Genomic DNA, 11,921 nt, shown 5'->3' with positions numbered 1-11,921 from the left:
GCTCAGGTCATGATCCCAGGGTCCTGGGATAGAGTCCCACATCGGGCTCCCTGCTCAGTGCGGAGCCTGCTTCTCCCTCTCCCTTTGCCTGGTGCTCCCCCTGCTTGTGCTCTCTCAAATAAAATCTTCCAAAAAAAAAAAAAAAAAAGTAAGGCAGGGATCTAATGGAAATGAGGCAGAGGAGTTAGGGGGGAGGGTGTACCCCTTCTGTATGCTATCCTTGTGACTCCCAGCTCTTCCTATGTCCTCTAGGCTGGGAGACTCCCAAAGCGGGGCTTCTTGAGCTGGAAAGCAGCTCCATCTGCTGGGGGCAGAGGCCAGGTCTGGGAGCAGACCCCAGGTGAGGATGACTGGAGACCAGGATGGAAGGAATCATGGGGGCTGGGGGCCTTGTGAGGCTGGGAAGGGCACCACTGAGCACATTCAAGGGAGCTGGATCCCTGCGGCCTCCTCCTCTCCAGCTCAGGGGCAAGCCACTGCGCCTGAAGGCGCAGGAGTGGTAAGGTTGGCGCCCCCTGGTGGCTGGCACTGCTCCTGCCTCTTGTCACCCACCCCCCCACACCCCCGGCCCATAACAGACATCTGGGTTTTCCCCACTGTCACCCATCTACCCTTGCGGTGATTCAGACCCAGAATTTCCTTTGCAGAGCACTCCCTACTTCCCCACCCTGTTTCTGAGCCACAAGGTTTGGGTGAAATAGACACCTCTCCAGGGTAGGTCCTGACTGGCTCAGCCAATGAAAGTATTTCATCCTCCCTGCCCCCCTTCCCATCACAAAAATTGGTTCAGGAATGGATATGTAGCTCAATTCAAGCCTATGAGAGCCATGCACCTCAGATTCCTCTTCAAACTCTTGAGAGAGGTGTTCTCTCTTCTCTGAACCATGAAGTGTAGAGAAGTGAACTCATTAGTACAATACCAATGGCATTGAGAGGACTGCCCAGAGCTACTGGGGGTAGAGGAGCAAGGTTAGGCTGGCAGCAACCAACTCCTGGAGCATGAAGATGAAGGAAGCATCGAGAAAGGCAGAGGGAGTCCAGGCCTGTGGAAGCATCATCTGAACTGCTGGATCAAACCTCTTTGATCTCTTTGACTTTAGGATGCCTAAAGTCCTCCTCTTCCCAGACATTTCAGTCCTCTGGGACTTTTATGTTGTTTAAATCTTTTTTATGTTGTTTAAATCTGTTTGACTTGAGATCTTAGTTACTCACCACACAGATAGCTCAAAACTAGGTACTGACTAACAAGGAATTCTCATTTAAACAGGGGCTGCAATCAGTGGCAGCGAAAGAGGAGCCAGGCCTTGCCGCATGTGCAATGGCTTTAGCGGCATCTGAGCTGAGGAAGAAGACGAGCAGTCCCCCAGCCCCACTCAACAACCTCATAGGACAAGCTCTGTTGAGGTCTGTGTTCAAAGCATCACACAGCTCCAGCCTGTCCTCTGGTGGTCACATCATACAAGACACCCTGGGCCAATGCTCTTGATAGGAGGAAAGAAAAACTGGGAACAAGAGGGCAAGTGGCAGGGAACCTACTAGAAGGAGCAGGATTTTTAACTGGGGCTGATAGGATAGGAAAATGTGGATCATGAAGAACAGAAGGCACATTCTAAGCCAAAAGAACAGCTGAACCCCAATATGGGCGGGAAAGCACTGGTCCAGTTGAGGCGATGGGGAGACTTCATAGGCATGAGCAGAGTTGTGCTCTGGGAGGTAAACTAGGGAACTGTGCATAGGCTGATGTGTGGGCAAGATGTCAAGTGGGGGAATGCTGATGGGGCCGTGCAGGGACAGTGTAAGCAGAGTAGGAGGGTAGATCGAGGGGTTCTGGGGAGCATGGAGCAGCTGCCATTGAGGACTGATTGGATCTGGGGCTGTGAACGAGGAGGAAGCTTGGGCTCACTCTGATGTTGGGAAGCCAATGGCAGGAGGGACCTCATAGGGAGAGGGCAACGGGAGGAAACTTCTCTCAGATGAGGGGAGCTGTTGCCATCCTGGGAGCACCATGCCCTCATTCCCAGCCACAGCCCCAGGGTTCCAGAGTGCTCTCTGTCCTGCCCAGCTCTGGAGGGCAGGCTGTGGCCGCTGTTCCTCTCACCAGCCTTGGCTGCCCGGGACACCCGCCTGAGGAGTATGGCATCTCCTCTCGGAGTCTCCGGGGCTGCTGGGTGAACCCACAGACACCCACCCCAGACCAGTGACTATGACCCTGAAGTTAGCCAGAATATTTTGTGAAGCCACCCAAATGAGAACCCTCTCTAGCCTGCAGTTCAAGATTGCTCAGGGAGAGGGGCACCTGCGTGGTTCAGTGGGTTAAAACCTCTGCCTTTGGTTCGGGTCATGATCCCAGGGTCCTGGGATCAAGCCCTGAATCCAGCTCTCTGCTCAGCAGGGAGCCTGCTTCCCTTCCTCTCTCTCTGCCTGCCTCTCTGATTACTTGTTATCTCTGTCTGTCAAATAAATAAATAAAATCTTTCAAAAAAATAAATTGCTCAGGGAGAGAGGGAGGGAGAGTTGCCTGTGGGCTCCCTCTATAGCCCCTGCCCTGAGCCACAAGACCCAGATAAAACCCCTAAAAGTGAACACTCTGTCCCTGGCTTTGAAGGAGACTCTATCATTCCCACATCCTTTGCGTCTCCAAGTTACCCCTTCCCAGGGAGAGTCCCCTTCAGAAAGTGGCCCCTGGGTGTGAGGGGGCAGCCACAATTGGGCCCTGGCCGGAGCCCCAAGTCCTAGGACTCCTCTCCCTCTATGGTGGCATTCCCCTGGACAGGACGGGCGCGCCAGTGTGCTCCCTCCCATCCCCACCCTTGTGGGTGCTCATAAAGAAGCCCTGCAGGGGTGCCAAAGGGCAGTCCCAGACTGGGAAGTGGGTGCAGAAGCTTCTGACCAGGGGCTCTGCTATGTTGGTGCTATTTACCTGGACAACAGCAGCCCCATGGCACTCCCACCCAGAGCCAGCTCGGGGTGCTCCCATAGGCCTCTGTGACTTGGCAGCCAGGACCCCCACCTGACACTGGGAGCATCCGAGGTTGGGGCGTGGGGGAGGATGAAGGAGGCCCTCCTGGGACCACAGGCTGCAGCATTCCGGAGCCACCCCCTCCCAGTCCAGGCCCCACCCTTTGGCAGGTGGGAGGACAAAGCCTGCTGTGTGGCGTCACCCCTGCCCCAGGGCTCAAGAGGAGGGCCAGGGCGTGGTCCCAGCTCCAGTCTTGGCCTCTCCTGTGGTTCTCTCCCTCCCCACGCAGCCCCTGCTATCTGCCGTTTCCATCTGTCCAGTAGGGTCCCTTCCAGGCACAGACATCGCCAAGGTGAGTTTCTTGTTTCCCCCTACCCTGCCTGCCCTTTTCATGCTGAGGAACAGCAGCTAGTTCCCGTGCCCCAAGGAATCTGGAAAGTGGGGCGGGTAGGGGAAAGGGCTCTGAGGCATTCAAGCGCAGGGCACCAGCCAGGAGCTCCAGAACTTTACCTGGCTGGGCCCTAAACCACAAACTGCCCCTCCAAATGTGGGAACCGTCACACTCCTTCCCCAACCTCCCTGCCCCTCAACATCTCTGGCTTAGAGAAATATCCAGTGACCTCTCATCCCTAAAGGGCTGCAGGCCTGCCAGCTGGTCGGCCCCACAGTCCCGTCCAGAGCCGCAGGGCAGCTGTCCCAGTCCCGCCATGGACTCCGCATATGAGACAAGCCACATTCGCAAGCTGCAGGCGCAGCACAAGCGGATGCAGGAGAAGACTTTCACTAATTGGATCAACAACATCTTCCAGCACGGCCGGGTGAGTGCATCGGGGCATGCCCGGCAGCCCGCCTCTACTGTTCCCGCCCTGCTCCCTGGCCAGTGGACTCGGGGGGCCGGCCAGGAGGTCATCTGGCTGAGACTTCGAATCCCAGACCCCAGAGCCCAGCTGAAGCCAATTCTGTTGACTCTAAAGCCCACCTGAAACCAAGGAAGCTGCTCTGGGCTGCACCTCCCAGGGACTAGGGATAGGCCGGGCAGCTGGGGAAGGCTGACCCTGTGCCTTCCCCCCCCTCCCCGCCCCTTCCAGGTGGCTATCAAGATCCAGAACTTGTACACAGAGCTGGCTGATGGCACCCACCTACTTCGGCTGCTGGAAATCATCTCAGGGGAGTCCCTACCACCCCCCAGCCGGGGCCGTATGCGGGCGCACTTCCTGGAGAACAGCAGCCGAGCTCTGGCTTTCCTCAAGGCCAAGGTGGGGGCTGGGGAGAGGGGATCAGCTGGGCTCCTAGATCATCTTTCCTGGGCTGGTCAGGGCAGAGCAGAGGATCTGGAGCCTGAATCTAGGCATAGTGGCTGGGATACAGAGGTCCAGAAAGTCAAGCCCTTCCTTGAACAGCACTCTCAGCTTGGAGAGCACCAGACTGGCTGGAGTGGGGACAGCTGTCATGGTATGGGCGAGACTGAAACCCACCTCTGCCTGCAGTGAGAGAATTGTGGGATCCTTAACTTTCTCCTTTCCTATATAAGGAAATAATTTACCAGCCAAGACCCATGGTCCATGGGCCGGCAGAGCCCAGATGCGGGGCTGTGGGAGGCAGGCTGAGAGGAGCAGAGCCCTGGACACTGAGCCAAGCGGCAGAGGCAAGAGGTACAGGTCTGCTTTAGAGAAGCTGGATCAGTTAGCTGGCAGGGGCCGCAGCAAGCAGGAGGGAGCCACAGTCTCCTGAAAGAAAGAGCCCAGCCAAAGAAATAGTCATTAAAAGGAGGCAAAACTCCATGGCCATGGAAGGACCCTCATGGCCAGCATCGGGGGCTAGGCAAGGGTCCTGTATACTGACAGCCAGGATTGGGGAAGCCCACAGGGCTCCTGGCCTCAGGTCCGGAACCCATGAGGTAGCTGTTCCTAGAGCCTGCAAAATCTCTGAGCTGGAACTGGCTGGGCTGAACTTGAGTGTGTGTGCCTGTCACTTACGTCCAGGGTGAAGGTCACGGCCCCCTGGGAGCCTGGCATGCCTGAGAGAGGCCGGGGCATTTAGAAGCCAAAGCTAGGGATGGGGGCACTGCTGTCCCCAAGCCTAGGGAGGAGCAGAAAACTGACAGCCACAGGATCCCAGGCTCTTTTTGGTCTCAGGGACCATAGCCTGTGAGCCAGCCACCTTCCCTCCGGATAGTTGGGTAGAGTGGGCACCCCGTGGCCCTTGTCAGAGGCTCTGCAGCTCCCCTTGAGCACAGCTTGTCACTGATACATAGTCTATGAAGGTGACAGCCTTGTCTCCACTCCACATACTGCCGCCCCAAAACAGGGTTCATGAGCAGAACGTGGGATTCACTCGCTTCTGGAGACCGTGTCATTTGCTGGGCACTCCATGCCAGGCTCCAGGACCACGGTCATCAAAGCCCAGACCTGGCTGCAAGGGGCCCACGGTTTCAGGGAAGACAGTTGACGTGAACTCAGCTCAGTGGATGCTGGTAAATGTTTAACAACCAGCTCTCCGCGCAGAGGGTCATTCGTAGCATTTGCTAATTTCCCTGGCATTGCTACGGCTGATTCCAAGCTACCAGTGTGATATCACTAAGCACAAGGTGGGAAGATCAGACTTCACAAGCTGGTAAGAGCAGACTCCGACACCCCACCCCCCAGCTGCTCCGGCTCCAAGCTGAGATGAATACCAAAGGGCTCAGGTGTGCCAGGAGAGGAAGGCTGAGCACCAGCTGGACCCCACGTGATACCCAGGGATGCAGCCCCTCTACTAGGCAGGTGGTTGGCTGAAGCCAGCTTCCCGCCAGGTCTTACAGAGAGCCTCCCCTCTTCTGCCCCATTCAGTGCATCTGTATCCATTACCACTATTTGCCAGCCACTCTGCTAGGAAGAGAAAAAGAGAAAGAGACATAAGAGAAAACCAAGATCCCCACCCAAGCAGAGTCAGGGGCTTGAGCACATGTGTTTAAGGAGGAGGAATAGTCCCTGGGCTTCTATTTGACATAAGGTGGCTATTGAAAACACGCTTGAAAAAGTGGTATTTGGTAAAGACTTAGAAGAAGGGAGGGAAGTAGCCATGTGGCTATTGGGGACAATATTTTTAGATAGCAGGGACAGCCAGTACGAAGGCCCCAAGGCCTGTGCCTAAAACCCTAAGGAACAGCCAGAATCCCACAGGCCTTGGAGCGCTGTGGTCCAGGAGAGGAAGACAGAGCCAGAGGGTGAAGGGGCCCAGGTCCCATGAGGCTTTGATGTTTACTCTGTTCCTTTCTCCCCTCATTCATTCCTCTTCCCTGTCCATGCAGGCAAGATCTAGGGCAGCAGGTTTTCAACTTTAGTGCCCAGGAAAACCACCTGAGGAATTTGTCCAAATGCAAATCCTGGGCCCTGGCCCACAAGAGTCTGATTGGGTGGAGCTCGGGAATCTGCCTTTTTACCAGGAGATGGACCACTGAGGAAGAGGGCTGAGATTGAAGTGCTCCCAAGCACCCCCATATGCCCTGAGAGGCAGAGGCCGACAGTTGCTGTTGTCTCTTGAGCCCATATATTGACTATGATGAGCTTTTATTTCCAACCCTTATGGCAGAACCACTGATCTCGGCTCCCATTTACCTGTACCCCACATATAGGGAGGTCCCCCACCCTGGGGGTCCAGCCCATTTCACCAGGCTGGGGTTTTGCTGAGAAGGACTTGAGTCCAAAACAGCAACCATTTAAAAAGTCTTCACCTGTGTGGCATTGTGCCCTGCGTCTTCCTTCCTTGGGGACCTCCTGGGACAGGATGGACCCTCCCATCTGGCAGCAGACCCCCCCCCCCCAGCTTTTGGGTACTCAGTCTTCTCTGGTACATGGGCTTCACAGCTGAACCCAGCTAGCTGTGCCTGCAGGTGCCAATACCTCTCATTGGGCCAGAGAACATCGTGGATGGAGACCAGACCCTCATCCTGGGACTCATCTGGGTCATCATTCTGCGTTTCCAGATCTCCCACATCTCCCTGGACAGGGTATGTCCCAGCTACCACCTGCACCACCCAGCCCAGCCCTGACCTCACCTCTGGCCCCTGGGGACAGAGCAGTTCCTCCTGACTCTTAGGAGCCCCACAACAGACCCTGGTGTCCACACAGTGAATATAAACTCTTCAACAACGGGCAAAGAATTGAGAATGTCAGAGAGACTATAATATCCTGAAATAACAACTAGATCCATGAACTTCCATCCTGATCTGGGACAAGCCATTCACAAGTGAGCAGTTTAGGAAACTGCCCAGTGCCCGCCTTTCACCCCGACTGGTTGTTCCCTACTTGGCACTAAAGCCCTCTAACTCCTATTACACATCTAATGTGCTGCTGGAGGAAATTAAACACGTGGAGGGAGTCCCAGCCCCAGAAGTTTCCAAATCCCCAGTATCCTGAACATCAAAGAGATTGTCCTCTGTCCTCCGCTTGTTCTCCCACAACCAAATTGAAAAGAATAAAAACATAAAGTCCTTATATTTATCAGTTTTCACAGTTTGGTGGTATCCAAAACTCCACCTAACACTTAATTCCACTAGGATATAAAAGCCAACCTAGAAAATGAGACCCTAATGAAAAGAAGCCATAGATCTGGCCCAAATCCAGGAGGACCCTTGACTGTGACTGTGAGCCCCAGGACAGCAGGAGCTTTGCCTGGATGTGTCCCCAGGGTCTCGCACCTATGCGATGAATGATTGGATGGGTGAATTTCTAACTGGCCTCAAACCCAGTTAGAGTTGGAGAGGAAGAAGGAGAAGGGCCTTTGGGGCAGTGAGGGTGAGGGAGGGAGTGGGTAGAAGAAGAGTCCCACTGAGGGCAGGACAGGGACCAAAAATGGAGGCTGGACGTGGCGGGGAGGTGGGGGGCAGGAGACAGGAAGAAGGAGGGGGAGAGAAGCACTGAGGGGAAGAGATATAGCAAGGCAGGGGTGCAGGCAAGTGGAACCAAGAGCAACAGAGTAAAGGAAACTCTCAGTAAGAGAAACATCAAGGGCGACAGGGGTTCAAAACCAGAGGAAGATATCCTTGCCTGCCTACTCTGCCCTCAGCAGCATCGAGGTGGCGGACAGGGGGCGCTCACCCGTCAGAGGCAGGCTGTCAGCCATTACAGGACTGGCAAGCCTATTGGTGGAGGGATGCTGGGCAGCCTTCTCCTTGCCCCTCTGCTCCTCCTTGTGTCATCCCTAGAATGGAAATAGTAATAGTGTCCCCCTCGTGGGGCCATGAGAGGTTGGAAAGTCACGGCCCTGTGCCTGGCTGGCAGACAGCCCACGGGGACCAGGAGCCAGTCTGCCAAATCCCAGCCTCAATTTCGTGGGGCCCATTGTTAGCCCAGTGCCCCCCGCCCATGAGAAGGGCTGGAGAAATGACAGCTCCCGCTGTTGTGGTCACCAGCGGGGACTCAAAACCAGCTGCTCAATGGGACAGTGTTCAGGCACTCCACTTTGGAAGGATGATCTTTCTCCCTCAGCCCCAGTCCCCGCCCACCACAAATGAAATCAGTGAAAGAGAGAGCCATCTGCACCTGCCCCCTCGTTGGGGACAGAGAAGGATCACAAGCAGGCCCAGCTCGCCTCTTCCGAGGCTCCCAGGTCCCGCTGCCTTCCCAGAGTTCCTGCATGGTGACCCGCTGTCCCACCCTGCCAGGAGGAGTTTGGGGCCAGCGCTGCGCTGCTGTCTGCCAAGGAAGCTCTGCTGGTCTGGTGCCAGAGGAAGACGGCCTGCTATGCCAATGTCAACATCACCGACTTCTCCCGCAGCTGGAGTGACGGGCTCGGCTTCGGGGCCCTCATCCACGCACACAGGTATGCCTAAGGGAGAGCAGACCCGGCGCTCTCAGCCTCTCAGCCTTCCCCCTGGAGGCCCCCAGCACTAAGCCGAACACCCACAATGGGCTTGGGTCCCAAACCTGCCCATCTCCCACATCCCTGGGGCCCATGCACCCCACAAACGGAACGGACGTAGAGCAGGCTGATAGCCTTGGCCCTCCCCTGTTCTTAGGAAATCCTGGGGGAGTTGGCCCGGTTTGCTTTGACCCTTGCCCTTCTCCACTTTCTGTGTCCCTGACTCTATTCTCAGTCCTTTTCCCGGCAAGTGGCCGGGAAAAACCGGGAGCTTCTCCCCCTTCCCAGAAGCCTGGTCCCTGAGGGAAATTAACATGCCCCCACCCCAAGAGCCCGATTCCTTCATGACCAGCTCAGATTACCAACAAGAGAAACTAATGTATGGTAAGGTGTAAACAGCCGACAGGAGCTGGTTGGCCTTTTTAACAAGTTCCCTAGACCCAAGCAATAAGTGACTCTGGTGAGGAGCTCTGCCTGCTCTCTGTCCAGGCCAGACCTGCTTGACTACTGTTCCCTGCGTCCGGAGCATCCACTGCACAACCTTGCCCTGGCTTTCCGAGTGGCTGAGCAGGAACTGGGCATTGCTCAGCTGCTGGACCCCGAGGACGTGGCAGCCCTCCAGCCTGATGAACGCTCCATCATGACCTACATCTCTCTCTACTACCATCACTTCTCCCGCCTGCACCAGGAGCAGACGGTCCAGAGGAGACTTGCTAAGGTTGGTGACAAAGCAAAGGTGGCATCAAGGAGAGGTGGGGTTGGGACGCCTGGGTGGCTCAGTTGGTTGGACGACTGCCTTCGGCTCAGGTCATGATCCCGGAGTCCCAGGATCGAATCCCACATCGGGCTGCCAGCTCCATGGGGAGTCTGCTTCTCTCTCTGACCTTCTCCTCGCTCATGCTCTCTCTCACTGTCTCTCTCTCTCAAATAAATAAATAAAATCTTAAAAAAAAAAAACTTTTCTCCCTGTTGCCAAACGGCAACAATAATGCCTGGGGTCATAGAAGGCTGCCGTGAGTTTTGAAGGGTGTTAGGCACAGTGCCCAGCGCGGGGTCTGGCGCACAGGGAAAGCCAGGTGAGTTCCATTGCCTCCAGCCCTCCCCCTCCCCCTGCTCTTAGGCTGTTAAGCTCCTAATGGGATAGAAAGGCTCAGAGAGCCGGACTCTGTAAGGACAGCCACAGAAGCAGCTCTGCTGAGCTCAGTCCCAGTTTTGGGGAGCTCTCTTCCTCTCCAGGCATAGTGGCAGGTGCAGAGGTCTGGGAAGGCTGTTCTTAGGGTTGGTGTCTCAATTGGGCATGAGGGAGACGATTGAGGCCAAGGGTTCTGAGCTGCTTTAGGGATGTGGGGGCCTCAGGGAAGAGAGAGATGGCTCAGAAAAAGAACGGGACTCCCGGACATGAGACCAAATGGGGTAAAATAAGATGGAGGAAGCCAGGATGGGGGCCCCACGCTTCTGGGTCTAAGTGTGCAATTCAGGCAGACCTGCTTCTCTGGGGGCTGGGAGGAACCCCACTTTCATGCAACCTCAGCTTGGGGAAAGAAGCTGCCACCCACCCTAGGAACCCTGGTGGTCAACTCAGCAGCCAAAGGGGGAGTGCCTTCAGCCCAGGGCCTGTGCCCCAGTGCTGCCCTGTGCCCTTGCCTCCTCCAGATCCTGCTTCAGCTCCAGGAGACAGAGGAGCTGCAGACCCAGTACAAGCAGCTGGTGGGCGATCTGCTAGGCTGGATTGCGGAGAAGCAGGCACAGCTGGAGGTGCACGATTTCCCAAACTCCCTACCGGCCATGCGCCAGCTCCTGGTCGCCTTTGCCCACTTCCGCACCCAGGAGAAGCCACCACGGCTGCAGCAGCGAGGGGCCATAGAGGCCCTGCTCTTCCGGCTACAGACTGCGTTTCGGGCCCAGAACCGCAAGCCCTTCCTGCCTCCCGAGGGCCTGGGCCTGGCAGAGCTGTCCCAGCTCTGGACATGCCTGGAGCGGGCAGAGGCCTCCCGGAGCCAGGCCCTGCTGCAGAGAATCCTGCAACTCGAGCGGTTGGAAATCCTGGTCCGGCACTTCCAGCACAAGGCTGCCCTTAGGGAGAGCTTCCTGATGGACACAGAGCACATGCTGGACCGGGCTGCAGCTGCCTCCCCACCAGCCAGCCTGGCCACAGTGGAAGTAGCTGCCCAGAGACTAGGCATGCTGGAGGCCAGCATCCTGCCCCAAGAGGGGCGCTTCCAGGCCCTGGCCGAGATTACAGATGTCCTCCAGCAGCAGCAGCACCCTGGCTGGGAGGAGGTGGCCTGCAGGTGAGCCCAGGGCACGGAAACTATCCTCAAAACAGGGTAAGGCCTTCCTATCATACCCTTATCTTTACGTGTGCCCATTCCTGGCCATAGGGGTGTAATATGGTAAGGGCTCCCCTTGGGAAGCCCAAACTCCCACCAATGCCTGAAGTTCCAGCATCTGTAATGGACCCCTTTTGGTAAACCATCACCCTTTCTACATACTTCTTATTAATTCACTCACTAAACATTTATTGAGCATCTACTATTTCCCGAGCACTAGACTAGTGCTGGGGATTTAGTAGTGAAGAAGACACACAATAATCCCTCCCTTCCCAGAGCTTACACACATCTAAGGAAAACAAACTATATAGATAGATAGATAGATAGATAAAAAATAGAGATAAAGCATAGGAGATTACAAGGTGCCAACAGAGGGAGAGGAAGGTAGACTGGGCAGTCAGAGGAGGTTCACTTTTGAGCAAAGACCACTGAGGAGTGAGGGGGCAGCCATACAGATGGGACAGACTCTCCCAGGCAGCAGGAATGGCTTGTGCAGTGCCTGTAAAAGATAGCACAGAGGCCAGTGCTGACCGAAGGGACCGGCAGCAGCTGAGGTCCCAGAAGGACAGGGCCAAAGGCTGGAGCCAGATAGCATGCTGGGTTCTCTAGAGTGCCCTAAAGACTCAGAGGGGAATGAGTCGTGGGAGAGCCTGAGCTAAGGAGTGCCACAGTCCAACTCCTCTTCTACAGTGATCACTTTGGAGGCCATGTCGGGGACAGATGGAAGAAGCAGAAGCAGACCACATAGGAGGCTGCACAATAATCTAGGCCAGAGAGAAGTAACAGAGGCC

At 55.8% G+C, this 11,921-nt stretch overlaps 1 protein-coding gene across 1 annotated transcript in view; it reads left to right on the top strand.

Moving 5' to 3' along the window:
- The first annotated feature begins 3,666 nt into the window (after positions 1 to 3,666).
- Positions 3,667 to 11,921, top strand: part of SPTBN5 (spectrin beta, non-erythrocytic 5) — a 45,654-nt gene continuing 37,399 nt past the window's right edge. The window contains exons 1-6 of the mRNA XM_059372600.1: positions 3,667 to 3,777; positions 4,048 to 4,215; positions 6,831 to 6,947; positions 8,604 to 8,761; positions 9,290 to 9,518; positions 10,454 to 11,091. Coding sequence (XP_059228583.1) covers positions 3,667 to 3,777; positions 4,048 to 4,215; positions 6,831 to 6,947; positions 8,604 to 8,761; positions 9,290 to 9,518; positions 10,454 to 11,091 — 1,421 coding nt within the window. The remainder of the gene's footprint in view (positions 3,778 to 4,047; positions 4,216 to 6,830; positions 6,948 to 8,603; positions 8,762 to 9,289; positions 9,519 to 10,453; positions 11,092 to 11,921) is intronic.

Source organism: Mustela nigripes, chromosome 13 (assembly GCF_022355385.1).
Source record: "Mustela nigripes isolate SB6536 chromosome 13, MUSNIG.SB6536, whole genome shotgun sequence".
Lineage (NCBI taxonomy): Eukaryota > Metazoa > Chordata > Mammalia > Carnivora > Mustelidae > Mustela > Mustela nigripes.
This window is presented reverse-complemented; position numbering and strand designations above follow the sequence as displayed.